At 56.2% G+C, this 16,477-nt stretch overlaps 1 protein-coding gene across 1 annotated transcript in view; it reads right to left on the bottom strand.

The window, feature by feature from the left end:
- Window positions 1-5,441: 5,441 nt before the first annotated feature.
- Window positions 5,442-16,477, bottom strand: part of CMTM8 (CKLF like MARVEL transmembrane domain containing 8) — an 87,564-nt gene continuing 76,528 nt past the window's right edge. Inside the window, exons 2-4 of the mRNA XM_062179482.1 lie at window positions 10,737-10,910; window positions 6,618-6,734; window positions 5,442-5,839 (exon numbers count right to left, since the gene is read on the bottom strand). Of these exons, the coding sequence (XP_062035466.1) occupies window positions 5,756-5,839; window positions 6,618-6,734; window positions 10,737-10,910 (375 nt within the window). The 3' untranslated portion in view covers window positions 5,442-5,755. The remainder of the gene's footprint in view (window positions 5,840-6,617; window positions 6,735-10,736; window positions 10,911-16,477) is intronic.

Genomic DNA, 16,477 nt, shown 5'->3' with positions numbered 1-16,477 from the left:
AGTGAGACTATCTCAGTGTGGCCCAAGCCATTCCAGTCGCTCGGCTACCTGCTGTAGCCTCAGGCAGCTCACTGACCACTCCCTACAACCTCAAGCATCCTTGCCACATCCGTGGAGCTGTGGATACCCACCTGTGTGACTCAGGGCGCTGCCGGCAGGTGTGCAGGTGCCCCAGGTGCTCCGGTGCTCCAGGTGCAGGGCTGTGAGCTGAATCAGGAGAAACTGCTGTTTCTGGAGGCCAGAGTCTGATCCTGGCACTTTTACCCAGCAACCACCTGGGACTGCAGAGTAAGTGGGTGCAAGCTCCCAGGCCCTGTGGCCATTGACAGGTTCCGGAAAACCATCAGTTAGCCTTGCTAGCTCTTGTTCCCTGCCCGGTAGCTCTCACCGAAGCGCTTCTCTCTTTCCGAGACCATAAACACAGCCCCAGGTGTGGGTCTTCATGTCCCTGCCAGCCCGGCCGGCTCCCTGGAACACACAGAAGCCGCACCAGAACCTTCCACGTGGCCCCGGCAGGCTCCCCCTCTCACGGGCCGCTCCAGGCTTGCCGTGCCTCAGGTCACCTTGTGTTCCCCGCCTTTGCTAACCCTGCAAGGGGTCCCAGCAGCTGCCTGGTGACAGAACACACAGTGCTTTCCTGGCCCCGAGCTGCGCTCCGGACAACATGGAGATGAACCCATCTCCTGACTCTGCCCGAGACCACGGAGGCGCCGGGAAACCCACGGCGTGGATAATCTAGCAGCACAGCGGATGGGACAGGGGCTTCGTGTGTCAGGCCACGTTAGATCTCCTGCCTCTACTTTGAATGCAGGGGAGGGGGGAGCAGAGAGAGAGAGTGAGAGAGAGAGAGAGAGAAGGCAGAGAGATGAACCAGAACTCCCATCTACTGCTTCACTCCCCAAATGTCCCAAGTACAAGGGCTGGGACTGGGGGAGCCAGGTCTCCCCCACAAGCCATCGTCTGCTTACCTGCCGGGGTCTAACCTCTGCACTGCCCACCACAGACCAGACGGAGAACACCTGTCGCCTCGGAGCCTCTCCCTGGGCCCTTCGGCAGCCGCTGGTCCTCCTGCCACTGCAGGGCTGTTGAGCCCTCAGCAGAATCCCTTACGCACGGAAGCAACATGGGGGTTTTGCCTGGCTTCTTCATTCCGTGAGACTGTTGGTGATTCACACACTCGTCCAGTCTGTCAGTAGCGGGTTCCTTTTCATTCTCAGAAGTATTCCATTGCAAGGAGACTGCACAGTTCGCTATGCATTCCTCACCCGACAGACACCTGGGTGTTTCCATTTGGGGTAGTTATGCATACGGCTACTCTGCGTGTTCTTGCACGAATCTCTACACCGGCGTATTTCTCACGGGGAAACATCTAGGAATGGAGCCGGATCCCACTTGAGGTACACGCTTAGCTTTATTTATTTTTTTTAGACATGTTTTAAAGATTTATTTATTGATTTGAAAGAGTTACATAGAGAGAGGGAGACACACCCACACACATGTGCGCATACACACACAGAGATCTTCTTTCTGGTTGTTCACTTTCCAAATGGCTACAATGGCCAGCGCCGGGACAGGCCGAAGCCAGGAAACAGGAGCTTTGTTTGGGTCTCATACATGTGTAACAGGGGTCCAGGTATTTGGATCATCTTCTGCTATTCTCCCGGGCACCTCAGCAGGGAGCTGGATCATGGATAGAGCATCCTGGTTGTGAACTGGTGCTCAAATGGGATGCTAGTGTCACAGGCGGCAGCTTAATCTGTTGAGCCACAATGCTGGTCCTGACATAATATTTTCAAAATACAATGATTTATCAAGACATAATTATAGTAAAGCTGAGGAGCATATTCATGTATACATATGCAACATGTTTAGCTTTAGATATAGTTGTACTCCCTCCCAGCAGTGTGTGAGAATTCCGGATGCGCTCCAACATTGGCTAGTGTCAGGTTTTAAAAAAAAATCCTAGTCATTCTAGAGGGTGTGAAATGACAGCTCTTTGTGGTTTTACTTTGAAAGAAAAAAAAAATTGCACCACCTTTGATCTCTAAGTTGTTTGTCCCAAATACCAGATTAGGCTTAGTCTTCATTCTTTTTCTTAAATTTAATTAATTTTTATTTATTTATTTATTTATTTATTTTTTGACAGGCAGAGTGGACAGTGAGAGAGGGAGACAGAGAGAAAGGTCTTCCTTTGCCGTTGGTTCACCCTCCAATGGCCGCCACGGCTGGCACGCTGCAGCCGGCGCACCGCGCTGATCCGATGGCAGGAGCCAGGTGCTTCTCCTGGTCTCCCATGGGGTGCAGGGCCCAAGCACTTGGGCCATCCTCCACTGAACTCCCTGGCCACAGCAGAGAGCTGGCCTGGAAGAGGGGCAACCGGGACAGAATCCAGTGCCCCGACCGGGACTAGAACCCGGTGTGCTGGCGCCGCAAGGCGGAGGATTAGCCTAGTGAGCCGCGGCGCCGGCCAAATTTAATTAATTTTTAAAAAGGCTTATTTGAAAGGCAGATTGGTAGATGGAGAGTGAGGGAGGAAGGGAGGGAGGGAGAGAGAACCATCCACTGGTTCTCTCCCCAAATGGCCACAACATCTGGGGCTGCGCCAGGCTGACACCAGGAACCGGGAGCTCCATCCGGGTCTTCCGTGCAGGTGCAGGGGCCCGAGCCTCACACTGCCTTCCCAGCCGTGTTAGCAGGGAGCCGGATCAGAAGTGCAGCAGCCGGGATATGAACACAGACATACAGAGGAAGGGAGCTCCTGCATGCCAGTTCACTCCCCAGACGCCCACGACAGCCAGAGCTGGGTCAGGGGCCAGAGCTAGGGACCAGGGATGGGATCCAGGTCTCCCACGTGGGCGGCAGGGACACGGCCACTTGAGCCACCAACACTGCCTCCCAGGGTCTGCATGAGCAGGACCGTGGAATCTGGGGCCAGAGACGGTACTGCAGGCAGGCACGCTGGCGTGGGACGTGGGATTGCCTGTCCCGGGCCTCGCCGTTGCACAGTCCGCTCTTTGGCACTTACAGGCCATCTTATTCACAGCAGCAAACTCAGCTCTCCTTTTCCTGCCCTCTGGTGTCGGCGCCGACTTATCCCATCATCACTGCCAGTCGACTAGGGCCCCGTGTGACTCCACTGTCACAGGCAGCCAGAGCCGGGACTTGATGCCTGTCCGTGCCGAATGCCACCTGCTGGGACGTCCCGTGTGCTGGCCAGGATGCACGCCGCCCTAAGAAGCAGAAATCAGCTGAAGCGAAGAGGGCAGGATTCTGCGAGCCACTGGCAGCATCCTGGGCTGAACTGGTACCCGGCTTGATGAGGACTCCTCCACCGGGCTCTTCCTGCCGGTTATCATTAGCCCACGCCAGGCTCCCCCTGGTGGCCACAAAGATATTTGCCATCGACCTCTGGCTGCTGCTTCCCTCTGTCCCCGCCCAAGGAGAGGAGCTTTGTTCCTGGGAGTTCTATTAAAAGACGGAGGGGCTCGGGGGTCACGACCCTGGTGTCCAGGTTCCTAATGCCTGGGTTCAGGTCCTGGCTCTGTTCCCCGTTCCAGGCCTGTGAATGCATCCCCTAGGAGGTGTGGTGGTACTGAGGTAGGGGGGTCCCTGGTACCCACATGGGAGACCTGGATTGGGTTCCTGCTCCTGCTCCTGGTGTCAGCTCTGCTCCGTCCTGGCCATTGCGGGCATCTGGGGGAGGGAAGCAGTGTATGGGAAATCTGTCTGTCTGTGTATCTCCCTGTTCCTTTATCTCTCTGCCTCTCTCGTACTTTTATTTAAAAAGTAAGCACCGATGTTATCATTAGACAATGAGAGAGGATTCATCCTGCAGTGTTAGTATGTGAGTATCTCAAAAGGCAGAACTGGGGCCGGCGCTGTGGCATAGTAGGCTAAGCCTCCACCTGTAGCACCAGCATCCCACATGGGCGCCAGTTCAAGTCCTGGCGGCTCCTCTTCCGATCCAGCTCTCTGCTGTGGCCTGGGAAAGCAGTGGAAGATGACCCAAGTGCTTGGGCCCCTGCACCCACATGGGAGACTCGGAAGAAGCTTCTGGCTCCTGGCTTTGGATTGGCTCAGCTGCTGCTGTTGTGGCCATTTGGGGATTGAACCAACAGATGGAAGACACTCCCCCCCCCCCCCCCCCCCGTAACTCTACCTCTCAAATAAATAAAAAAAACTTAACAAAAAAAAAGCTTTCTCCATTTCTGCTTTTTTTCTGTAACTCTGCCTCTCAAAAACATAAATAAAATCTTTTTTTAAAAAAGTCAATAGAACCCACTTCTATGACAATGCATATTTTCAATGAAAACAGGAATTGTCCACGGGACAGAAACCTGGACCTAACCATTTTCCACCCAGGGCTCCATCTGCAGTAAGCAATTCTAAATGTCTTCATAAAGATCCTTTATGTATTTAAAATCTTCTGTGCGCTGATACCCTAAAGGGATTCTCCTGTGAAGGGAGCAATTTAAAAATATAAAAAGAAATCACTGATATTGAACATTCTCGTCTCTGGATTTCTTGTATTTTTCAGATGTTGGCTAAATATTTATTCGGGGGGGGGGCAGAAGTTGGAATCGCAGTGGGGAGAGATTAATCACCTAAAGCGTTGCATTGATGTGCCACGAGTAGGCAAATACATCAAACTAAAACCTGTGCAGCCTCCAGAGAGGATGCTCAGGGCTGCAGGTGGAGGCAGATGTGGGCACAGCTGGCAGGTTTTTTTTTTTTAACATTTATTTATTTATTTGAAAGTCAGAGTTACACAGAGAGAGAAGGAAAGGCAGATAGAGAGGTTGGTCTTCCATCCACTGGTTCACTCCCCAGGTGGCCACAATGGGCAGAGCTGTGCCAATCTGAAGCCAGGAGCCAGGAGCTTCTTCCAGGTCTCCCACATGGGTGCAGGGCCCAAGCACTTGGGCCATCTTCCACTGCTTTCCCAGGCCATAGTAGAGAGCTGGATTGGAAGTGGAGCAGCTAGGACTTGAACCAGCGCTCATAGGGGATGCTGGCACTGCAGGCGGTGGCTTTACCCGCTACGCCATAGTGCTGGATCACTGATTTATTTGCGAGACAGAGTGACAAAGAGGGACAGACAGAGAAAGATCTTCCTCCTGTCACTGCACACCCGCCCCTATTCTAATGCGGATTAGAAAACCCATGACCGCACCTGTCACTGCACCCCGGAGCACCCGTGATGTCCATGCCAGGTCTCAGCAGAGGCTTCCTGGGCCTAGCTGCTGGCCCGAGAGAAGCGTGGACGCTGAGGACCCCGCCTCGGAGAGCTGAGCGGCTCCTGCCCCCTGCCCTGGGGCTGTGCACCCCCACCCGCCTCCTGACAGCACCTGCACAGCTGCAGGAGGATGGAGATGGCCACAGTGCCCCGCCTCCGGCTTCCCAAGTGGGTCTCCTGGCTCGAATCAGACACAACAAGTGGCTGGGATTTTGCGACATTTAATCACAAAAGAATCTGGCATATTAAGAGTCAGGTTTACAAACTTGTCACATTCTTAATATTAGCAATTTCTCTATTTGTACATTGCCTAGGAAAATACTGTCTCCGTGACTTTAGAAAGACACATCAGGGGCTCCGGCGCTTTGCAAATAAGGATCCAATGTCTGTACAAACGGCTGCGGGCGCAGTATATAAAACATTAGTTAAATACAACTCTCCAGGAATACAGTACATCATACCTACAGCTGCTTCGACAGTTTGATTCTTTCGTTTCCTTTTTGTTATAAAAACGCCCCATCACTGCACAGTCCTGGATCTCCACGCTATAAAACTGAAGTATGTGTTTCCAGCGTAGCAGATGGTCACCAGGAAGGCAAAGAACTGTGGGAAACAAAGCGTCACGGGAGCCGGGGTTAGGGCCCATTCTCACTCGCGCACCTGCGCCTTTCACCTGCACTGAACCAGGCGCGCGCGGCCTTCCCTCGATCCCGCTCTCCCATCCGAAACCACGTCATTGGCTCGGTCGCCCCTCTCCCCCGCCATTCCTGGCCATGCTGTTTTTACGTTTTGGGGCCGCTTCTGGAAAGCCTTGTGCTTTGGCTCCAATAACCCCCGTGAGTTCACGGAGAGGTGAAGAGGGTGGCCGTGCACCAGAGAAAACCGCATCGTTTCTAATCCAGGGCGGGTAATGCAGGCCAGGATTCATAGGGCTACAGGGTCAGCTCCTGTAAGGGGGCTGGGGCTGGGGCTGGGGCTGGGGCAAGCAGCACGCCACGTGGCGCCTGTTGGGGGGACAGGGCGCACGGCAGCACAGGGTTCGGCTGCAGGTTCCCCTGTGCCCAGCCTTGGCAAGGCTGCTACTTTTACTGTCGCCTGTGTGCACCCGAGGTTTCTATGTTGCACCGTTGATTTAAAATGTAACCAGGAGGGGAGCGCATAGTGGGCTCCCCTGCCCTCAGCCGTCAGCCGGCTTTCTCACTGTCATTTTGGCCCAGGGCACCACCTTACCCCACCCCCTTGCCCTGAGGCCCCGCTAGCCCCCAGCCCCACCCAGCACACCCCGTCCTCTTGCAAACCAAGAAGCCAATCACCCATGAGTCACTTCCGCTCCCAGATCCCGCACAGGCCCGGGGAGGGAGGGGGGAGAGGGCCCACTCACCGACGAGGCCGCCCAGCTGTTGAAGTTGTGACTGTCCCTCTCCAGGGAGATGGACGACGCGTCCACCACGGCGGCCGAGAGGTACAGGATGAAGGCGCTGCTGTTAAAGCACAGGCCCTGGGGGGGGGGGCGGGGGGGTGGAGAGGTCAGGAAGGGCGGCGCCCAGGCACGGAGGACAGAGCTGCACCTGACTGTGGGGTGGGAGGGCCCGAGCGGGCACCTGGCAGCGTGGGGGACGGCAGCTGCCCCCAGGTCCAAGAGGAGAGTGTTCACCCCTGTGCCCCGCGTGGCTGCAGACTGCCCCCCCCCGGGGGTCTCTCCCTCCTGGGCTACAGACTCAGCTGTGGGGGCACCGGCAGCAGCGGGAGGGCCGCGCTGAGGTCTGCTGAGCCGGAGCCTCCCGACCCTAGCCCCGGCCTGATGCAGGGACGGACAACTCAGTGAGCTGTCTGTCCTGGCAGCGAGTCAGGAGACCTCAGGTTGCCCTACGGCCCCTTGGGGACTCAGCCCACCCGATGTCTTCCTAGCCTCAGGGGAGAGGGACATGTTAAAGCCGAGCAGCCATTTGGTTTCTGGTCTCGTACTGAGGTGCCAGGAGAGGAGCCGGCATTGTGGCGTCGCCGGCTGAGCTGCCTGGGTTGCCGGCATCCCATGCAGGTACTCCATCCTGGCTCCCAGGGGCACTAGCAGGGAGCTGGATAAGCGGTAGAGTAGCTAGAACACGCGCTGGCACTCCAATATGGGGTGCTGGCATGGCAAGTGGTGGCTTAACCCACCCTGTGGGCCCCTCGGCGCGCCTGGGGGACACGGTTCACTCTGGCTCCAGCTTCCTGGCAGGGCAGACCCTGGCGGAGCAGGTAGCAGGTAGCAGGCTAGGTGACTCCCCAAGGGTGGTCCCATCCATTTCCCTGGGAGAGCGGCGGGGAAGGGGGCTGTGGAGAGGTGAGGCAGAGGCACCCCTCCACCCCCTACCCCACTCCCCATCCTGCTGGGAGTCTGGCCAGTCCATCACAGAGCTAACCTTTTGGCCCCCCCAGTGTAGGTTAATAGTCCCCGGAAGTACGCACGTCGGGGGGAGCCGGGGTTGGGAAGCTGTAAGGAAAACAGGCAGGGAGAGCAGGGAAGCCGGCAGCAGAGCTGGTTCGGGGGTTAACAAGGAGCCCTGCAGGCCGCAGAGGGGGACGGAGGACACAGGAAGCTTCCAGAACAGCACCCGGCTTCCCAGAAGCAGGAGGCGGGGCTGCCGGAGAGCAATCGGCCCTGGGGGGCAGGGCCTGGGGGTCTCACATGGGGTCCGGCTGCTCTGCTCTTCCGGAATCGCAGCCCTCCTTGTAGACGAAGCCCTCTTCCTTCTCAGCACCTGCAGCTAAGACGCCTCCCGTAGCGGGCCAGCGTGTGCCGACCCTCCGCCCTGGCTCACTGGGCTCTGCAGTTGCCAAGACCCAACCGCCTGCCAATCACGCCTGCTCCCTCCACAGGCGACAGAGGCTCCCCGAGACCTCCTGGGGGGCTGCGAGCAGACGGCAGCCCCCCCGGCGCGGGCAGTCCACCAGGCAGGACTTCAGCGGTGCAGTCCGCCCTGCATGGCCGCCCCGGGAGGGAAGCTACCCGCCCACCATTGCCAGACTTCACACAAAACGTCCCGTCCCTTGCAATGTGGGCGGAGCTTGGAATGGGCTTGTTCCTGCACATGGACTGCCCTTCAACTCCCGAGTACAAAAAGGCACTGGACAAAGCCTGGTCCAACTTCCCCGCGTGCGCAGAGGAGCGTCACGTCTGAAGACAGAGAGAGGGAGAGATCCATCCGTAAACAGTCGCACGGCTGACTCCCGGCTCGAGTGCCAGGCGTGGGCAGCCACAGCTGGGCTGGCAGCCTCGGGGAGGCAGGGACACGGGCCTCGGGGGTCTGCAGGGTGCGCCCTCCCTACAGCCGCACCACACGCCCCCTCCTCTTATGCCCATTCGCTGGGCAAGGCAGAGCGGCTGGGCAGCGCAAATGCAGCCAGCCAGCCATGGACCCGACTGAGAATTCTGTCACCCGCAAAGGAAATGGGAATTGAAGAATGGTGCGCAGCGCCTGTCCCTGTGTTTGCGGGGCGTCTGACATTGGGTCCTCAGTGCCGAGGTCAACACCTGGCTTCCCCAGCCCCAACACCGAAAGCCAGCAGTGGGGGAGGATGCATTCTCCTCTCGCTCCCCTGGAACGGCCCCTGTCCCTCTTGGTGGCATTTGCCAAATGCCACTCTGCTTCACACCCTAACCAGCCTTGCACCTGCCTGTCTTTCCCATCAGAGGCCCCCAGGGGTGCGGCTCTCCAGTCTCTATCACCGAGCGCCCCTATGATGGAGGAGAATGTTCTGGCAAAGGCTGACACTGGGCCAACTCCCGCCGCCCCCTTTCACTCCCAGGCTGCCCACGACCAGCGGGTGGAGAGGCTGGGTGCTACCCACAGCGGCATCAGCACACCTGCCGGAAGGCACCCTCCCAGCTCTCACCCCTGCCCTGGTGGTCACGGGCCCCTGTTTGGGGTTCCATTCCTGCAAACCCATAATGCAGAATGCTCACTTTTGGATTTGGGGAACAGTCAGGAGCCAGCCAGTCTGTTTTGTTTTCTTGTGCAGTTTACCTTAGCTCCGAGGGCAACTCAGCAAAGAGGAGGCCAACAACAGGTACATTTTGAGGGCTGCTAGCATCGTCTGAAAACCTGCCCACTTCATTGCAGGCTTCAACCCACCACGGGCCGTGTTCCAAGTGTGGGCCCTGAGTCAGTTATTTGGAACTGGGTACTCTTCTGATGTGCGGATTAAAAACAACACAGAGCATCCCTTCAGGGTCCTGTTACACAGGCGCACGGCATCACCTGGACTTTTTGTTTAAACTGATACGGCCGCTTCTAATTCCCCAATGAGCTCGCCAATACTTCACACACAGGGGCCTGCGAATCCACTCAGGATAAAGCTAAATGCTACCTCTCTCTGAAGAGCTGCCACCGTCCCGAGCCGAGCTGGCGGCTTTCACCCAGAGCTCGTGGCACGGTCTCGTCCGTACCTCCCCCGACTGTGTGCTGGCCTTTGGTTACCCTGTGCCTGGCAGGCAGGACAGGAATCCGATCACCCCGGAGCACTCTTGCCTCTTTGTTTTTAATGGCAGTTTCACTCTAACTCTGTACACGGCACACCCCGGCACACAAGGGTTAAGGAGAGGTCTGTCTGTTTATCTGAGAGGCAGAGACACAGACACAGAGCTCCAGTCTGCTGGCTCACTCCCCCAGTGCCCACCGATGGCCAGGGCTGGGCAGGCCCGAAGCTGGGCGTGCGTCCAGATCTCCCATGTGAGCGGCAGGCAGCAACTCCAGCAGTGGAGCCAGCACTGCTGCCCCCTTGGGTCTGCCGGAACCGGACACTGGGCTGGGGCTCGAACACAGGTACTCTGATATGGGACACGGGTGTCTCAACCACCAGGGCCCACGCCCGCCCAGGGAGGAGTTGGGAGCAAGGAAGACCTGCAGAGGCTGGTCCCCGACACACCTGTGTTTCTACAGGAGCACTTGGCATCGCTGGATTGACTCTCTGAGCACTGGTTTGCTACTTTGTCTGAAACAATGCCTGGATCTTCCAGCACGCCCAGCTTTACACTCGGGGTAAAGCACTTGCAAGCCACTGAGACGCGCTGAGATGGTGTGCTGTGTTGGGCTCTCCGTGGCCTGGCCAAGAGACAGGACCGAGTGCCATCCCTGCAATGGGCATCGGACAAGAACAACACCCATGGGTGGGGCCGGTGTTGTGGCATAGCAGGTAAAGCTACCACCTGCAGTGCTGGCATCCCATATGGGCACCGGTTTTAGTCCCGGCTGCTCCACTTCCGATCCAGCTCTTTGCTATGGCCCAAGTGGAAGATGGCCCAAGTCCTTGGGACCTGCACCCGCTTGGGAGACCTGGAAGAAGCTCCTGGCTTTGGACCAGCCCAGCTCAGGCTATTGCGGCCATTTGGGGAGCGAACCCGCAGATGGAAGACCTCTCTCTCTCTGCCTCTGCTTCTCTGTAACTCTGCCTTTCAAATAAATAAATAAATAAATGAGAAAGAACAACTTTAGGAAAAAAAAGACCCACGGTTCCTTACCACTGTGGTCCAGGGCACCTGGGGAATCCTGGTGTAGGTCATCGTTATGTAGAGGATGAGGAAGAAGACGGTGAGGACCCAGTAAAACACAGCTACAAACATGACCCAGCCGAACGCAGGGACCCGGAAGTACTCCGTGCCAGCAATCAGTGTCCACACCAGCAGGCCCAGGACCTGTGAGATGGGGGAGGCAGGGGAAAGAAAAGAGACAAAGCAGTCATAGGACGTCCACTACAACCTGCCTGCACCACACACACACACTCATGACTTAAAAACATAATGCTGCACAGCCAAGTTAAGCAAACACAGCCAGCATGGCAGGTGCCACGGCCAAGGGAAAGCCTGGGAGGGGTACTCTCTGGTCAGCTCCTGCTGATTGCCGCGGGCTGGTTGCACCAGATCTCCCCCCGCACCCCCCACCCCTCCCAGGAGAACACAGGAATTCAGGTTGGTCCCTGCTCATCTTGCTTTTCAAATATGAGCACTACTTAAGAGTCTTAACACGCAGGCCGGGCAAAGCAACACCCGTGGCTGGCACTTGCTCACGGACTGACACCTGTCAAAGAAACAAGGCTGCACATGCAGGTAGACCCTGGGCCGGCCGGGCTGGGTCAGGCCTTGCACCTGTCCACCTGCACGGCTGTCCTCGCCGACAGCCAACACTGTGCGGCCTGAGAGAGGCCGAGCAAGGGCCCAGCCCAGAGAAAGAGGGGGTCTTAGCACAAGTGTGCGTTGGCACCCGGCACAGTCGTCCCACCGAGGCCACACCAACATCACCCGCTGTCCAGAGGCGCAGCTGCAAGGGTCTTGAGTCTGAACACAGGAAGCCAGAACAAAGTGTGCACTTGTATCCTAGGGACCAGAAGAGGTCAGCCCCACGGCACAAAAAAGCACCTGAACCGTATTCCTAGGAGACAGCGTCGGGCTCCAGGGTGGGCCCTGGCTTCAAGTCCCTGCCTCGCTGGGTAGCTCAGCCCCCGGCATTTCACTTCTGCTTAGTACAGGTACAGGGAACAAGACACTACAGCAGTGCCCATCACGGAGCTCCTAAGACAGATTCCGCTCCTGGGTTTAACAGCTGAGCACCCACAATAGGCCAGGCTTGCCGCTATTAGAACCCAAGGACAAGATGGATGCGAATCGCACGGTTCCCTGAAGTCTCTGGCTAATCACAGCTGTGAAAAACTGCTCCGAGTGCCATAAAGTTCCACCACGGGGGCCATCACCTGTTGGCAGGCACAGGCAGGTCGACAGGGCCATCCTGAAGAACACCCTGAGGCCTGGGAGGGGGCGAGGCAGGTGGGAAACAGCATTGTAGGTAGTGTGCAGCACGGGCAAAGGTGTGCAGGTTGCAGGTGCACGGGGTCTCCCAGAGTCTCGAAGAACGTGTAGTGAGCTAAGACATTGGTACACATTGTTTTTTGTGAAGATTTATTTATATATTTGAAAAGTAGAGCCACAGGGAGAGGGAAGAGACAGACAGACAGACAGACACACACACACACACAGAGCGAGTTTTCCAGGCACAGGTTCACTCCCCAAATGACCACAACAGCTGAGACTGGGCCAGGCCAAAGCCGGGAGCCAGGAGCTTCTTCAGGGTCTCCCACATGGGTGGCAGGGGCCCAGGAACTTGGGTCATCTTCCACTGCTTTCCCAGGTGCATTAGCAAGGAGCTGGATCAGAAGAAGAGCAGCCGGGACTCGAACTGGCGCCCTTATGATGCTGGTGCCACTGAGAGCAGGCAACAGACGCTAAACACAGCCACGCCCCCTCTTTAGAGCCGGCAGCTCTTTGGTCTACTTGAGGCTGGGTATGAGTCCCAGGGAAGAGACGCTTAATGGAGATGTGTTTTTGTGCCAACAGCTGTCTGCGGCAGCAAGATGTATCGCAAGTGAAGGTGCACCAAGTGGGATGTAAGTGCAGAAGGCACGGCGCCTCACGCTGACGGAGCCCTGGGGCCCGAGCTGCCCCCATCTGACAGCTAATCCATACACTGGGGTTTGATGGAAGGGCTCGGAGGGCCCTCGGTCAAGGCTGCACACAGGAGACATGACAGCGAGCGAAGGGAGCTGTGGTTATGGGGACTCGGCACGGGATCACAGGGTTGAGAGTTTTCCAAAAAAGTCTGCACGGAGCTGGACAGGCTCAACCACCAGCCTTGGCTGACAGGTTGCTGGGAATGGTCTCATCTCCGGCTGCGGTCATCTGGTATACCACACACCACTGGGACCTGAGCCATCTCTCGAAGTACTTGCCTCACGGCCTTGCCAGCAACTCACTAAAAGAAACGGCCCTGTCAGAAAAACGAGTGTTGGCCCGAGTGCGTTTCCTAGTACCTGCAACCCGCCCGCAGGCGGCCCTCTTCTCTCCCATACAACCAGTACTCACGAAAACCACGCCACAAACACGTCATTTCACTCCTGCTCCCTGTTTGTGTTTAAAACAAGCCCTATATCTTTAATTGCCTAGGCTACAAAACTGCTGTTTATTTTTTCCCTAATAGGCATTTAAAAAAATTTTATTTGAAAGTCAGAATTAGAGAGAGGGCAAAGCCAGGAACTCAACCGAGGTCTCCCATGTGGGCGGCAGGAACCCAATGACGAGAGCCAGCACCCCTGCCTCCCAGGCTCCACTGACCTGGGGTGCAGGCAGCCCTCACCTGGCCCCTTAACTGCCGGGCAAAACACCAGCCCCTCATCCCGGTCTGCCTCTAACTTTATGACAGTCTTCTGTCATCGGCGAGTTTTAAGTCCTACGTGATAGTTAGCTGGCTGCTCTTTAACCCTTCTGTTCCTATCTGCTTAGAGAGGGCCCTCTTAACACAAAGTTATCTAAACTTCGCCTAGTTTTGTGTGTGCAAGAGGCAAAAAGTTCACGGAAAACGTGTACTATGAAAAAACTAAGCATGGACTTCAAAATAAACTCATTTATTTTTTAATTCCACTTTCCCAGGAACTTTTTGGACTACTCCCGTATTTTTATGCCTTTAATGCGGCTAGAATTGAGTTCTAGATATGGGGCAAAGAAAGGCTGATTTTATTTTTCCAGCAGGTTGAAGTACTGTCACTTATCAGTGACTTCCCACACGTCGGGTCAGCTTCTGGAACCTTCTGTGCTACTCATCTCAGTTTACTGCTGGGCCAAGGCCAATGACCACAGCTTCTGCACGTGTTTCCCGTACTCCAGGCTTCTGGAGAAGATGTCAGACTGGACACAGGGATCGGACTCTGCTCCCTGCTGGAGCCCTTCTAAAGTTATCGAGCGGACAGGGTAAGCAGAAAACGGGTAAAAGGGACACATTTCCGAAAGCTCAGAACACACGAAGATAAGGCATAACTGAACCACTGTCGATTCAGCCAAATTCTAAGTTGTCTAGTGAGAAAGTCAAGACCAAAGCCGGCAGGCGCAGCGGCTCACTAGGCTAATCCTCCACCTGCGGCACCGGCACCCGGGTTCTAGTCCCGATCAGGGCGCTGGATTCTGTCCCGGTTGCCCCTCTTCCAGGCCAGCTCTCTGCTGTGGCCTGGGAGGGCAGTGGAGGATGGCCCAAGTCCTTGGGCCCCTGCACCCACATGGGAGACCAGGAGAAGCACCTGGCTCCTGGCTTCGGATCAGTGCAGTGCCAGAGTGGCCATTGGAGGGTGAACCAATGGAAAAGGAAGACCTTTCTCTCTATCTCCCTCTACTGTCCACTCTGCCTGTCAAAAAACAAAAGCAAAAACCCAAAGCCAACCCTGAGTCTGCAAAGACTGGGGCAGCTCTGGGATGGAGGGCAGGGGGTGGTGGTGGGCGATGGCTTTGGTGGTAAAACAGTGAGGCCCCTCCCTCCCGCCCTGCAGCAAGCTCCTAGGAGCCCGAGCTTCCGTCGTTGGTCTTGAAGTTCATTCTCTAAACCAGAAACCTCAACCGCGGCCTTACACACGCTGGGGGCTGTGTGGGGGGAGAGCGGCGGCCCTGCGCTGACTGCCGTGTCTCTGTCCTCCGCCTAGGCCAGCAGCAAAGCCCCAGCTCCCCCCCCCCCCCAACAGCACAGGAAGTCACCAGGCCAGAGGGGGCGGGGTGACTCAGAGGAGCCACTGTACAGTGCCATCACCACGCCTGTTGAAGCTCTCCCAGAACTCATCAGAATGAGGGAGGAAACCAAGACGCTAAGCAAGCAGGACACTGAACCCAGCAGCAGGGCAAAGGGGATTCCAAAGGCAGCTGTGTTGAGCGGCTACTGGGGACGTGGGAGACAGATTAGATGCAAAGGAAACTTGACAAAAGAAAAAATTGCAGTGTATTATTAATCTCAGTAAAAACCAAGGAAATAAATCATTGTTCACCGCAAAAAACTCAAGAGTGAGCCAACATTTGCATAAGGGTAACATACACCAATATGGACGCAAACTCATTCCAACAGTGAGAAGGGACGCATGGGAGACAGTGCTATGGACTGAGTTGTGCGCTTCTCCCCTTCCCCATACACCGAGGCTCCAACCCTCACCCTGATGGCCTCAGGAGGCCGGACCATGGGGAGGTGACTGGATGGGATTGTGCCCTGGTAAGGAGGGGCCCTGGGAGCTTGCTCTCCCTGCCCCAGCCCCCGTACACAGAGCAAAGACCATGTGAAGACACAGCAGGACGGGAGCTTACACTTTGTCTCCAGAACTAGAAGAAATCCAGTCCTGAAATGCCAGCCACCAACCTACGACACTGGATTATGGAAGCCGGCCCGAGCTAAGGCGGAAGGCAACAGGAAGTTACTACTTAACATGCAGAATGGAAGATGGCGCCTCACATATGTGGGCAAAGTGAGTGGTGTGGCAAGCGGCTGTCTCTGGGGAGACCTGGGGACATGTGGGGTCAGAGCCGCTTTTTGTTCTACGCCTATGGGTATCTGGCCACCCAACTCCTATCACTTGAGTCCCTTGAGTTTTCTGGCTAAGGCGTCTCCAACAGCAGCAATTTGGATGGCTTCTGGTATCTGTCCCCCTTGCTTCTTTTTCTTGTATGATTGCATTGGCTAGAATCTCCAGGACATAAAAGACCACGACCATCCTTATTTAGTGGTTCATTTTGGTTTTTTTATTTTTTTTATTTTTTTAAAATTTTTGACAGGCAGAGTGGATAGTGAGAGAGAGAGACAGAGAGAAATGTCTTCCTTTGCCGTTGGTTCACCCTCCAATGGCCGCCGCGGCAGGCGCGCTGCGGCCGGCGCACCACCCTGATCCGAAGGCAGGAGCCAGGTGCTTCTCCTGGTCTCCCATGGGGTGCAGGGCCCAAGCACTTGGGCCATCCTCCACTGCACTCCCTGGCCACAGCAGAGAGCTGGCCTGGAAGAGGAGCAATCGGGACAGGACCGGTGCCCCGACCGGGACTAGAACCCGGTGTGCTGGCGCCGCTAGGCGGAGGATTAGCCTACTGAGCCGCGGCGCCGGCTAGTGGTTCATTTTGATGTCTCACGTTTTTACATCATTACTGGTTTTTCACAGAGGATGGGCACCGTGTATCAAGCTAAGGATTTCCATGTTTTCAACCTCTTCCCCTAAACCAGAGGATAAGGAGCCCGCGGAATGCACTTTTTCTTTCTTTCTTTTTTTTTCTTTTTTTTTTTGACAGGCAGAGTTAGACAGTGAGAGAGACAGAGAGAAAGGTCTTCCTTCCATTGGTTCACCCCTCAAGTGGCTGCTATGGCCGGAGCACTGCGCTGATCCGAAGCCAGGAGCCAGGTGCTTCCTCCTGGTCTCCGATGCGGG

Source organism: Lepus europaeus, chromosome 2, assembly GCF_033115175.1.
Source record: "Lepus europaeus isolate LE1 chromosome 2, mLepTim1.pri, whole genome shotgun sequence".
Lineage (NCBI taxonomy): Eukaryota > Metazoa > Chordata > Mammalia > Lagomorpha > Leporidae > Lepus > Lepus europaeus.
This window is presented reverse-complemented; position numbering and strand designations above follow the sequence as displayed.